Source organism: Capricornis sumatraensis, chromosome X (assembly GCF_032405125.1).
Source record: "Capricornis sumatraensis isolate serow.1 chromosome X, serow.2, whole genome shotgun sequence".
NCBI lineage: Eukaryota > Metazoa > Chordata > Mammalia > Artiodactyla > Bovidae > Capricornis > Capricornis sumatraensis.
This window is the reverse complement of record NC_091092.1, coordinates 77,322,611-77,336,682: the sequence shown is the minus strand read 5'-3', so window position 1 is coordinate 77,336,682 and position 14,072 is coordinate 77,322,611. Positions and strand designations below refer to the sequence as shown.

At 38.2% G+C, this 14,072-nt stretch overlaps 1 protein-coding gene across 1 annotated transcript in view; it reads right to left on the bottom strand.

Moving 5' to 3' along the window:
- Positions 1–14,072, bottom strand: part of HDAC8 (histone deacetylase 8) — a 230,843-nt gene that overhangs the window by 177,506 nt on the left and 39,265 nt on the right. Inside the window, exons 5-7 of the mRNA XM_068962289.1 lie at positions 5,012–5,124; positions 1,047–1,124; positions 348–456 (exon numbers count right to left, since the gene is read on the bottom strand). Of these exons, the coding sequence (XP_068818390.1) occupies positions 348–456; positions 1,047–1,124; positions 5,012–5,124 (300 nt within the window). The remainder of the gene's footprint in view (positions 1–347; positions 457–1,046; positions 1,125–5,011; positions 5,125–14,072) is intronic.

Sequence of the window (14,072 nt, the reverse complement as noted above, 5' to 3'; positions counted from 1 at the left end):
GTGAAATCATACTACATGCAGATTTTACCTAAGAAACTAGGGATTCCCCAGGACAGCTGAGAAGCTCTGCTCTTGGGAAGGCCTTAATCATAGGGGGTGGCAGGTAAGATCAAACCGATAGTCTGGCTCTGGTCCGAACACTCTGCCCTCCCAGACAAGGGCTGGCTACCTGATCAAATAAGCATAGTGAGCAGTGTGCAGGGCAGTGTGCAAATGGTATGTGGGTATATAGCAGCTTTTAAATTTTTTTAATGGTTCTTTGAAAATAAGAATTCTGTGAGATTAGAGGCCATTTCATCCAATAGAAATGTAATGTGCTTGTTGCTGGCTCAGCACTGCTGTCATACCTTTCACAGATGTGGTAATACCTCTCATCCTGTATGCCATCCTGAATGGGCACGTTTACACTGTAGTACCGTCCCTTTCCTAGGCCAACGTCAGACACGTCACCTGTTCCTGTCAAAGAGAGGAGTGCCAAGAACAGTTTTAAGAACATGAGAATTAGAAAATATGAAGGCTTCTCTGAGTAGGAATTCAGAAAATCAAAAGGTCAATTAAGAGAACAATCTTGAATGAATGATGGTTTCTAAGGGAATGAAATTAGTGAATAAGAAAAAACTTGTAAATAATGTCGGGGAAGTAGGAAAATCATAAGAAAATAGAATTACTTTAGTCTCCATCTTGCTGGACCAAATGAATGAAAAAAGAGAGAGATAAACTTCTCTGCTTGACTTCTCATACACCTTAGATTGACATAATATTAATATATCATTGCACTTATCAGGATGTTGGGTATGCAGGCTACCTGATAGTCCAGTAAGTATAAGTGAGCTATAGACAATCAATGAAAATCATCTGGAAAAAGCAGCAGTGTTACATTCCTTTTATCATTATCACCTGAAATGACCTCTGTTAAATTTTGGCATGGGGTAGCACCAACAAGGTATTCACAGCATGTAGCTATCCAAATACAAGATATAAGAAATGTATAGAAGAACTGCAGTATTTATTCCTCAAATGTAACACTGAGCACACATATCACTTGCCTGGGAAAAATCCTGGGGAGAATTTGTGCAGGGACACCGTCATGACTTTGGAGGTGAAACTGAAGGCATCTTCTACACCTACCGGAGAAAGAAATGGCAGAAGAAACACTTCATAAGTGCAACTCCTGTTTTCAACAACCTAAATTCTAAAAAAGCAGCTGTAGAAAGGAAGAGAGAGAAGGTAGCAATAATAAAGCTAGCAAGCTGTGGAATAAAAGGAACAAAACTCAGGTCTTGAATCTCTGTCATTATAGGATGAGCTAGAACTTTGGCCCCAAGTGAAGTTAGGGTTCCTTTTCAAATTCATTCAAATTAAAGCTGGACATTTCCAAGCAATGGGGATGCCCAGGCTGTCTTTCACAATGTGTTCTAAAAGGTGGGGAAAGACTAGAGCTCAGAATTGATGTATTATCAACAGAGCTGCATAAAGGAAACTGGCACCGTCTTGGAAGTTTTATATTTTGTTTTGTTTCATTGGTTCTAAGTTATATTCTTGGGATTTTTTTTTTCAAAGAAGTACAATATGGCAACCCTTTGAAAAACATCATCTATACCAACATTATGCACTACACAGTGTAAATCTAATTTTAAAATGCCTTTCTATAATACAGATTTGGTTATAAATGCAATCCACCCAAAGTTCCATGTATACTAAGTACATGTTTCTGGCTAAAACATGGAAGGCTGAAAGTAGCCCTTAATAGCAGCTTGATGACAGCTTTCTGAAGCCTGGAAAAAGATAGAAGGAAAAACTTCAAGAAAGGAGTCTCCTTTTCATTTTAATAGAGTCAGAAAATGAAGAGAGGCCTGGGAGATAGATGATGTCTCTTATAAGCCACTACTTATTCAGATACACACCCTGCTTACCTCTACACTTTTCCTCCCAGAATCACATAATTGTCATACTGTATTCAGATAATCTGGTTGTAAAATGGGAGGACTATTAGCAAATTCATGTATTACCCTCTTTTATACTTCAAATAAAGAAACCGTCTCTGTTTACTTAATGCTTCAGTCTTCTTTAGAGGCCAACAGAGACCTTAAAAAATATTAACTCTATTTGTATATCACAGGTATGTTTGAATTTCCCAAGCTTTATGCTTTGCCCTAGGGAGGCAGTTAACAGCAGTTAAAGGCTCCAGGCACAAAGCATTAAGTAAACAAAAGAAAATAAATTAAACTAGTATTTTAACTTAGAAATGGAAGTATAAACAAGGACAACTCATGAAAATCCTGATTATTTCTCCATCAAGAAAGGTGGTACCAATTTACACTTCTATCAGTGGTGTATGAGAGTTACCCTTTTCCAACGTCATGACTGACACCAGCTATTATTCTTTTTAATCTTAGGCAGAAAGAATGTTCTTGTTCTAATTTGCATTTCTCTGAGTCTTAGGGTGTTAAGCACCTTTTCATATGTTTAATAGCCATTTGTATCACTTCTCATGGGAAATGCCATTAGGTGTTGTTAGAAAATCATACTTTAAGAAAGGACATGAGAGGAGGGTAAGGGGCTTGGTGTGAAAGGGAAGAGTGGCTAGGTAGCTGAAAGAAAGTGAGGATGGGGTAGGGGTGCTGGTGAAGCCACTGCAAGGTGCTAGTTATGGAATCATGGGAGATTTAAAATAAACCAAATGTGTAAGTGTTTGGAGGTGGGGCAGGGGTCACTGGAAGGGAGGTGCTGAAGAGGGGAAATAAACTGAAATGAAACACACCATAAAAGTTGGGTAAAACAGGAAACTCTAAATGGTGCAGAAATAACATTGCAAATGGAAAGAATGGTTTCAGGTGACAGTCTTATTTCATTCTTACATGGTTCAATAGACTTGATTCTATTCTTGAACTCTGATACAAAGAGTCTGAATTTCATAATCATTCTTTCATTCAACAAATATTTTACTGAACCACTACTATTGGCATAGGTCTGTTTGTTCCAGCCACTGTGTAGGACAGAATGAAGTAAATAACTTGATCTGTGCTCTGGAGGAACTGAAAGTTTCTATGGGATGAGAAGACACAGATACATTAAAGAATTCACTAATAATATATATAATTAAATATCAAATCAGTGATAGAAACAATACAGGACGTGAGCAGGGGGAGAAACTACTTGGACAGGAGTGGTTAGAGCAGATTTACTATCAACTTGAGCTCTTGGGCAGAACTTGAAGTATAAAAGGGTAAGAGAATGCAAAACTAGGTTAGGAAAAAGTACCACCAAGTCAGGAAGGTGGGAACAGTGAGATGCGTCCGGGCATCACTGAGTACAGTAGCACAGACAGCAAGTAGTGAGAGAGAAGAGAAGGCTGGAGAGAGGAACTGTGGCTTCTTTGAGGCAGGCCTTGAAAGACAGGGCAAATAATGTGGACTTTACCTCAAAGACTACTGGTTTTCAAAGTGTAGCCTGTGGAACAACTGAGGTGTTATTAATATGGAGACTCCCAGGTTCCATACCAGACCTACTAAATCCAATATCTGGTGAATGTGGCCTAGGGATCTGCATTTTACAATAAGACCCCCACCTACAGGTCATCCTAATCTGCATTCAAGTTTGAGAACCATTGCTGTAGGCCAATGGTTAGCAAACCAAGTGGCTACATAGTATTTTAGACTTTGCAAACCACATGGTCTTTATTGCATTTTTTTCTTTACAACATTGTAAAATGTAAAAAACCATTCTTAGCTTGCTGGTCATACAAAGACAAGCCACAGGCCAAATGTTACCCTTGTTATAAGCAATCAGCGTCTCTGAAGGGTTTTGAGCAAAGCTGTGTTTTGCACTGGTTGAGTATTATATTCATTGGACATGGTTCTCGAAGTAGTGTGTTGGTTGTTTTAACTCTTCTCTCCTCTGTTACCTTTAATTTTCTGTCACCATTCTATGGAAGCTTCCATCTAGTTGAACTACCTGGGGAGGTATCTCCCACAATCTCTTCCTTCTTTTTCTTTTTTGGCAGTAGAGCTGACCCCAGATTCCATGATACGGAAGCAAGGCACTCTTATGCCTTGATTATGTCAGTTTGTCTCAAAAGATCCCTGGAAACAGGGAAGCAGCAATCACTGATGTGGGGAGCAGGAAGAGTTTTTTCTTAACTAGTTTTACTGGATAAATGTTCCTAGATTGATGAAAATATATGTGACACACAGGCTATATTTATAAGAGAAATAGAATGAGGGTAACTGTCACTTAAGCTCTACATTACAGATGAAAGGTACACAGGAGGGCTGCATACAACCTTTTAGTGAAGCTTCTAAGAGAGGATTAATGTGGTTAAGGCAAATTGTTACAGTCTGCTATTACTAAAAGTTAGAGAAGATGCCCTGGGTTTGTGCAAGATTAAAAATTTTAACAATACAAAGCAAGTGGCACAGATCTTGATTACTACATAAGTTGATATCCCTGTTGGTGAAAAATTCAGAGTGCTAGTCCATCGTGCATCCCTTCTTTTTTTTTTTAATTTTACTTTATTTTACTTTACAATACTGTATTGGTTTTGCCATACATCAACATGAATCCGCCACAGGTGTACATGAGTTCCCAATCCTGAACCTCCCTCCCACCTCCCGCCCCATACCATCTCTCTAGAGCGGCATCAGGACTCTTAGTTCTGATTGCAGGTTTCATTTCAAACCTATGGAAGTGGCCTGATGGAGGTTACTAAGCATTGGAGTAAACACTAAGAAATCTTGCCCTGATTTCCACGTCCTAAAATTCTCTACTGGAGTGCTTCACTACTGGAGGAAAGGGGAGGAGAAATTATAGGAACCTGGTATTTTGAAGCAGCTTGGTCAGCAAAGGAGGAACTGCATCAGTTAAAAGAATCTCTACCTACTTTAGGATTCTCAATTAGGAAAATTTCAATTGCAAGAGGCATTTCTCCTGTTACCAGCTGCCTAGAAACAGCTTTACTGATAAAAGCCTGCCAGTCCTAGCAGCAAAGCTCCTCTGAAAGTGAAGGGCTTACCATCTCCATGGTGCAGATCCAAATCCACATAGAGAATACGGTCAAATTTCCGTCGCAACCGTAATATTCCCAGGACAGCATCATTGAGATAACAAAAACCAGATGCTTCATCTCTGCAAGAAAACAAGTTGCTTTAGCCAATAGCCACAAGCAATTCAAGGGAGTCTTTAGAGCCAAGGATCTAACCCTTGAGATCCATTCCCTTACAATTCCCCCTTCTTTTAAGAAAAACAAAAACATACCTACAAAGATTACATAGTAAATGGCCCAGAATGACCAGGGAATGAAGTGTTTTTGTAAACTAAATATTTAGGTGGATTGGTAATATCTTTCATTCAGGATCCCTGATTTTCAAAGATTTAAAATATAACTATATTGAACAAAACAGAATATTATTTTTAATAATTCAGGAGTCATTAAAAAAAAACTGTAGTACCCTGAAGTCATCATGATGAACACAGATTACTACTTAAAGGAGCTTAAGAAAGCTAGACTCTAGAAGGGGCATTAAAGACTATACTGATCAGCCATTTGTAGAAGGTGTTGGAAATTTGATTTCTCCGTCCTGACCCTATGACATAATCTAGAATTTTTTTTTAGTACATCTTGGACTTGTTGCTCATAAAAGCTGAGTGTAGAATGTACAAATGCATAACCTCCTGGACAGTACAGTGTGGTTGCCTTTCCATAAATGTAATTATTACAATGATGATTGAAGCAGCCTCTTTAAAAGTTTTTCTGGCTCCTACACTTAAGTTTCTTCACTGACTTCACTCATGTCCTTTAATATTTTTGCTATCAGTGATACCATGTCACTTTAACCTCTTGTCAGCATATTAACCTACTCTTTTATTACTCTTCCTTTAAGCCTTGTTGAGTAGATGTAAAAGAACTTCATCATCAAACATGAATTATAATTTGCTCTTTAAGAACTCATTCTAAATGCTTCAGTTTCTTTTGCTTCCATAGACTGAATATTCAGTCCATTTTTTCCTACATTCTCCCTAATATTTTACTTGAAATAGAATTCTAGGCATGAGCATCAGTTAAAATGGCAACTATGAGACTGCGAAAAGTGAAAGTCACTCAGTCGTGTCTGACTCTTTGAGACTCCATGGACTATACAATCCATGGAAATCTCTAGGCAAGAATACTGGAGTGGGGTAGCCCATTCCCTTTTCCAGGGGATCTTCCCAACCCAGGAACCAAACCCAGGTCTAAACTGCAGGCAGATTATTTACCAACTGAGCCACCAGGGAAGCCCAAGAGTGTAAAGTCTTTGTATTGCCTACACAATGCATAAACTTCTTCACGGAATCTCTTCAATAATATTTCATATGCTGCACAACGCCTGGTTCACAGACTACGTCAATGAGACAGGTACACTAGACAGCAGGAAGTGGGTAAAAATATCACTAGACATTGGCTTTGCTCATGAAGGTGAGCTTGGTGATCATCTAGTGAAAGAAGAGACTGGCATCATACATGCAGACAGACTGAAACCAGTCAGAGGAAAAGGTTTGTCCAACCTTGAATTCTCTATAAATAAGAATTGAATATGTAACTTTGAAAGTACTTGGATGCTATTTTCCAATTATGAAAAGCTTACAATTTTTGAGTCTACCTACCATTTTAGCAGAATGACAGAATGTGGTTCACTGGAGAAGGGAATGGCAAATCACTTCAGTATTCTTGCCTTGAGAACCCCATGAACAGTATGAAAAGGCAAAATGATAAGATACTGAAAGAGGACCTCCCCAGGTCAGTAGGTGCCCAATATGCTACTGGAGATCAGTGGAGAAATAACTCCAGAAAGAATGAAGGGATGGAGCCAAAGCAAAAACAATACCCAATTGTGGATGTGACCGATGACAGAAGCAAGGTCCAATGCTATAAAGAGCAATATTGCATAGGAACTTGGAATGCCAGGTCCATAAATCAAGGCAAATTGGAAGTGGTCAACCAAGAGATGGCAAGAGTGAACGTTGACATTCTAGGAATCAGCGAAAATGGACTGGAATGGGTGAATTTAACTCAGATGACCATTATATCTACTACTGCGGGCAGGAATCCCTTAAAAGAAATGGAGTAGCCATCATGATCAACAAGAGAGTCTGAAATGCAGTACTTGGATGCAATCTCAAAAACGACAGATCTCTGTTCGTTCCCAAGGCAAACCATTCAATATCACAGTAATCCAAGTCTATGCCCCAACCAGTAACACTGAAGAAGCTAAAGCTGAGTGGTTCTATGAAGAACTACAAGACCTTTTAGAACTAATACCCAAAAAAGATGTCCTTTTCATTATAGGGGACTGGAATGCAAAAGTAGGAACTCAAGAAACACCTGGAGTAACAGGCAAATTTGGCCTTGGAATATGGAATGAAGCAGGGCAAACACTAATAGAGTTTTGCCAAGAAAATGCACTGGTCATAGCAAATACCCTCTTCCAAAAACACAAGAGAAGACCCTACACATGGACATCACCAGATGGTCAACACCGAAATCAGACTGATTATGTTCTTTGCAGCCAAAGATGGAGAAGCTCTATACAGTCAGCAAAAACAAGACCAGGAGCTGACTGTGGCTCAGATTATGAACTCCTTATTGCCAAATTCAGACTTAAATTGAAGAAAGTAGGGAAAACCGCTAGACCATTCAGGTATGACCTAAATCAAATCCCTTATGATTATACAGTGGAAGTGAGAAATAGATTTAAGGGACTAGATCTGATAGATAGAGTGCCTGATGAACTATGGATGGAGGTTTGTGACACTGTACAGGAAACAGGGATCAAGACCATCCCCATGGAAAAGAAATGCCAAAAAGCAAAATGGCTGTCTGGGGAGGCCTTACAAATAGCTGTGAAAAGAAGAAAAGCAAAAAGCAAAGGAGAAAAGGAAAGATATATGCATCTGAATGCAGAGTTCCAAAGAATAGCAAGAAGAGATAAGAAAGCCTTCTTCAGCAATCAATGCAAAGAAATAGAGGAAAACAACAGAATGGGAAAGACTAGAGATCTCTTCAAGAAAATTAGAGATACCAAGGGAACATTTCACACAAAGAAGGGCTTGATACAGGACAGAAATGGTATGGACCTAACAGAAGCAGAAGATATTAAGAAGAGGTGGCAAGAATACACACAATTGTACAAAAAAGATCTTCAAGACCAAGATAATCACAATGGTGTGATCACTCACCTACAGCCAGACATCCTGGAATGTGAAGTCAAGTGGGCCTTAGAAAGCATCACGATGAACAAAGCTAGTGGAGGTGATGGAATTCCAGTTGAGCTATTTCAAATCCTGAAAGATGATTCTGCGAAAGTGCTGAACTCAATATGCCAGCAAATTTGGAAAACTCAGCAGTGGCCACGGGACTGGAAAAGGTCAGTTTTCATTCCAATCTCAAAGAAAGGCAATGTCAAAGAATGCTCAAACTGCCGCACAATTGCACTCATCTCACACGCTAGTAAGGTAATGCTCAAAATTCTCCAAGCCAGGCTTCAGCAATATGTGAACCGTGAAATTCCAGATGTTCAAGCTGGTTTTAGAAAAGGCAGAGGAACCAGAGATCAAATTGCCAACATCCACTGGATCAAAAAAAAAGCAAGAGAGTTCCAGAAAAACATAAACCTATATGCAGGTCAGGAAACAACAGTTAGAACTGGACATGGAACAACAGACTGGTTCCAAATAGGAAAAGGAGTACGTCAAGGCTGTATATTGTCACCCTGCTTATTTAACTTACATGCAGAGTACATCATGAGAATCGCTGGGCTGGAAGAAGCACAAGCTGGAATCAAGATTGTCGGAAGAAATATCAATAACCTCAGATATGCAGATGACACCACCCTTATGGCAGAAAGTGAAGAGGAACTCAAAAGCCTCTTGATGAAAGTGAAAGTGGAGAGTGAAAAAGTTGGCTTAAAGCTCAACATTCAGAAAACGAAGATCATGGCATCCGGTCCCATCACTTCATGGGAAATAGATGGGCAAACAGTGGAAACAGTGTCAGACTTTATTTTTCTGGGCTCCAAAATCACTGCAGATGGTGACTGCAGCCATGAAATTAAAAGACGCTTACTCCTTGGAAGAAAAGTTATGACCAACCTAGATAGCATATTCAAAAGCAGAGACATTACTTTGCCAACAAAGGTCTGTCTAGTCAAGGCTATGGTTTTTCCAGTGGTCATGTATGGATATGAGAGTTGGACTGTAAAGAAAGCTGAGTGCCGAAGAATTGATGCTTTTGAACTGTGGTGTTGGAGAAGACTCTTGAGAGTCCTTTGGACTGCAAGGAGATCCAACCAGTCCATTCTGAAGGAGATCAGCCCTGGTATTTCTCTGGAGGGAATGATGCTGAAGCTGAAACTCCAGTGCTTTGGCCACCTCATGCGAAGAGTTGACTCTCTGGGAGCAGGAGGTGAAGGGGATGACAGAGGATGAGATGGCTGGATGGCATCACTGACTCAATGGACATGAGTCTGAGTGAACTCTGGGAGCTGGTGATGGACAGGGAGGCCTGGCATGCCGCGGTTCATGGGGTCGCAAAGAGTCAGACACGACTGAGCGACTGAACTGACTAACTGAACTGAGATGAGTGCAATTGTGCGGTAGTTTGAGCATTTTTTTGGCATTACATTTCTTTGGGATTGGAATGAAAACTGACCTTTTCCAGTCCTGTGGCCACTGCTGAGTTTTCCAAATTGAGGTATAATTTAGATACCGTAAAGTTCATCTATGTTAAGTATACAACGCAATGAGTTTTAATAAATTTACTGAGCTGGGCAACTATCACTGTAACCCACTTTTAGAACATTTTCATCCCCATAAGACTCCTCACGCTTATTTATAGTTAATCCCTGTTTCTACCCCTAGATCCAGTCAAGCACTTTTTTGGTTTCTGTCTCTACAGATTAGTCTTTCTGGACATTTCACATAAATGGAATCATACATATGTGATCTTTTCGATGTGGCTTCTTTTACTTAGCATAATGTGTATTATGAACAGTTTTGGTTTTACAGAAAAATAGAACGGACAGGACAGAGAATTCCCACATATCCTCTCTCCAGAATACAGTTTCCCCTATTAACATCATGTAGTAGCATGCTACATTTGTTACAATATTAAAAAAAAATAATAGCTTACATTAGGGTTCACTCTTAATGTTGTACAGGTATATGAGTTTTGACAAATGTATGATGTCATGTACCCACTATTACAGAATCACATAGTTTCACTGCCCTAAAAATCCCATTTTTCCACCTAATTATTCCTCCTCTCTCCTCTGGGCTGGTGGCAATCACCTATTATTTTATTTTACCACCTCTTTAGTTTTGCCTTTTCCAGAATGTCATGTAGTTGGAATCATACAATCTAGTCTTTTCAGGCTGGCTTCTGTCACTTAGCAATATGCATTTAAATTTTCTACATGTCTTTTCATGGCTTGATAGGTCATTAAAAAAATCAGCTTTACTAAGCTCTAACTGACATAGATATTTAAAGTGTACATCATGCTGATTTGATATATGTGTACATTATGAAAGGACTGCTCCCACCTAATTAACACATATATCATCTCACATATTTATTTATTATCTTTTTGTGAGAATATTTAAGTTCTACTCTTAGCTAATTTCAATTCTACGATACAGCTTAGCTCATTTTTTCTTGCTGATAATATTCCATTGTAAAGATGTAAGAGTTTGTTCATCCAATTATCTATTGATGGACTTCTTGGTTGCCTCTAGATTCTGGTAATTATGAATAAAGTTGCTATTAAAAAAAACTGTGTGTGTGTTTTTGTATGGACATTAAGTTTTCAACTCAACTGGATAAATGTGTTGTGAGCTAACATGATTGCTAAGCATGCTTTTGAGGTTCATTCACACTGTAGTATGTATCAGTTTTTCGTTACTTTTAAAATCCCTGAATATTATTGTTATACAGATATACCACATTTTGTTTATCCATGCACTAGTTGATGAACATTTGAGTTTTTTTCACTTTTTGGTTATTATTAATAACCAAACGGAATAGAAAAGAATAGAACTTCTATGAATATTCATGTGTTTTTGTGTAGCTGTATGTTTTTATTTCTACCAGGAGTGGAACTGCTGGGATGTATGATAAATCTATATTTAACTTCTTAAGAAAGTATTAAAATGTTCCCCAAAGTGTCTGCACCACTCTACATTCCCACCAGCAATGTATAAGGTTGCTTATTTCTCAACATTTACTGTCTGTATTTTTGTTATAATCATTCTTGTGGATGTTTAGTAGTATCTCATTATGATTCTAAATGTACTTCCATAATGATTAGTGATATTGAGCATCTTCTCATGTGTTTATTAAACTGTTTATATATATATATATATATATATAGGTAAAATGTCTATTCTAATTTTTGCCCATTTTAAAATTGGGTTGTCTGTCTTACTGAATTATAAGAGTTCTTTGTATATTATACAAAGACCTTTACAGATATGAGAACTTTATCAGATATGTAATTTGCAGGTATTTTTTTCCCCAATTTATGACTTGTCTTTTCATTATTATAATGGTGTCTTTTGAAGTTTTTAATTTTGATGAAGTCCAGTTTATCATGTTTTTGTTTTATGAATCCTGCTTTTGTTGTTGCCTTACCAAAGTCTCAAAGATTTTCTATTTTATTCTAAAAGTTTTATAGTTTTAGCTCTTACATTTAGGTTTCATTCACTTTGAAATAATTTTATATATAGTATGAGGTAAGGGTTTAATGTCATCTTTTTATATCTGTGGATCCAATTGTCCCAACACCACTTGTTTAATTTCACCATACATTTTCAGTTTTAAAAAGGAGTGTTTAACTCCTTATTTCAAAAACTTTCAAACCTACAAAACAGCTGAAAGAATAGGACAATGAGTAGTCATGTATCTTTCAGCTAGATTAACAAATTGCTTCTAATTTCCACATTTGTAACCTTTCTAAACAAAACATGCAGGCACATGCACACACATGTTCCTATGTGTGCGCATGCTCTCTCTCCCTTTCCTTCCTACTTTGCTGAGCCATCTGAAAGTAAGACACAAATATGAAGATACTTCACTCCCAAATACTTCAGCATGCGTGGGACAGTCGATAAGTCAACTGGCTTTGTCTCTTCGAAAAGCCATTATTATGAGAAACAAAAGAAGTTAGATGAATTGTTAGAGTAAAAGAATAATTTTGAAATTATCACACCCAAGAAAAAAATCAACATTAATTCAATACAATGTCATCTAAAGTATATTCCATATTCAAATTTACCAAATTATTCCAAAAACATCTTTCATAGCTGTTTGTGACCCACCATCCCCTCAGTTCAGACTCCATTCAAGGTTGACAGACTGCCTTTTATTGTTAGAGCTCATTGTCCTCTTTCAATCTAGAACAATTCCTCTACCTTCTTTTGTTTTTCATAATGGCATTTTGAAGAGTCCAGGCCAGTAGACTTAGTGAATGTCCCACATTCTGAGTTTGTCTAAGTATTTCTTCATATTTAGATTCCAGGTTAAACATTTCTGGCAAAGATATTTCATAAATGGTGTTCTGTACTTCTTATTACATCACATCAGGAGGCACAATGTCAGGTTGTCCTGGTATTGACAATGCTGGGTTTAATCACTTGTTTAACCTAGTGACTGCCAGATCTTCCCATTGTAAATGTACATTTCCCCCTTTGTAATTATCAAGGAATCTATGGAGTGATAATTTGAGACTGAGTGAATATCCTGTTCCCCAAGAACTTTTTACCCAATGGTTTTAGCAGCCATTTGATGATCTTTGCCAAAATCAATTATTAAACTGGGGGCTGCAAAACTGTGATTTTCTATTCTATCTTCCTTCTACATTTATTAGCTAATATTCTTCTTGAAGAAAATCTTTCTCCCCCTTCACCTTTCAGAATATTGCTATGGGGTAATAGATTATTATTATCATTATCATTATTATTTTACTGCTATAATCCAATTCCATTAATACTTTCACAATTGCTAAAAAAAATACATTTCCTAGCACAGTCTACAGAAAAGGCCTAAAAGCAATGTACATCAGTAGCACTGAGCATACCTAGTGCTTAGCTTGTGTTTCTGAAATATCATTTCCTATTAACAGCAACCAGAGCTCCTGAGAGAGCTGGCTGATTCCAGACCTGGGGCAGGGAAAGTTCAGTGTAAACTGTGGGAACCTTGTACACCAGAAAGCAAAGATGCACTAGAGACCTGATCGGGTCAAGCCACCACCACATAGGAGGTGGCTTGAAGGGGCTCTCACTGGCCAAATTTGGGATAATGTGAGCAGTGCTTTAAAAATTATCCATATTTTACTAAACCTCATCTATAGCTTCCCTTCTCTCTCTCTAAACCTGTCTTTTTTCTCTACAGCCTTATTTTTTCATTGTTCATTTGCTCTTCAGTCTGCTCTTTTAACAGCACTGAAAATGATACCCAGTGATCGTTTGATTGCCAATCCCACAGACTCTTCTCAGTCCTCAACAGACTCAACTTCATAGTCACTTTGCCCTCCCATGCTACACTTTCTTCTCTTCTCCCAAGCAGGAACAAATAGTCCATATTCAGTTTCATGACCTAACTAAGACGAGCAGAAAAAGAACCTAAAATCATGAGAGAGAAGACCCAGGATGAAGAAGGGTTGGGGTATACGTGCTAGTGGCCACATTTTCTCCATCTTGGTATTTTCAGGGCTTAACCAGTGGGTGGCATCCAACAGGCACACACAAATATGGCTCACTGTCTGTGACACCTGGGGCAAGCCACTTCTCCATTCTGAGACTCAGAGTCCCCATATATACAATGGGATGATAATAACACCAAGTTCTAGGGATTCTTTCAAGAACATTCGTGTACATACTGTGAACTCTAAAGGTTATTCAAAGTAAGAAATGAAAAAGTTCTAATTTTTTTTCTGTTTGGTCTTTCTTCCCAAACATCCCCTCACCCTGCTGCCCAATTAAATTTTCCTTGACCATCTTCCTCAAGTGACCATTTCTTTCCTTTGGTTTTCTACAAAATTGCTTGC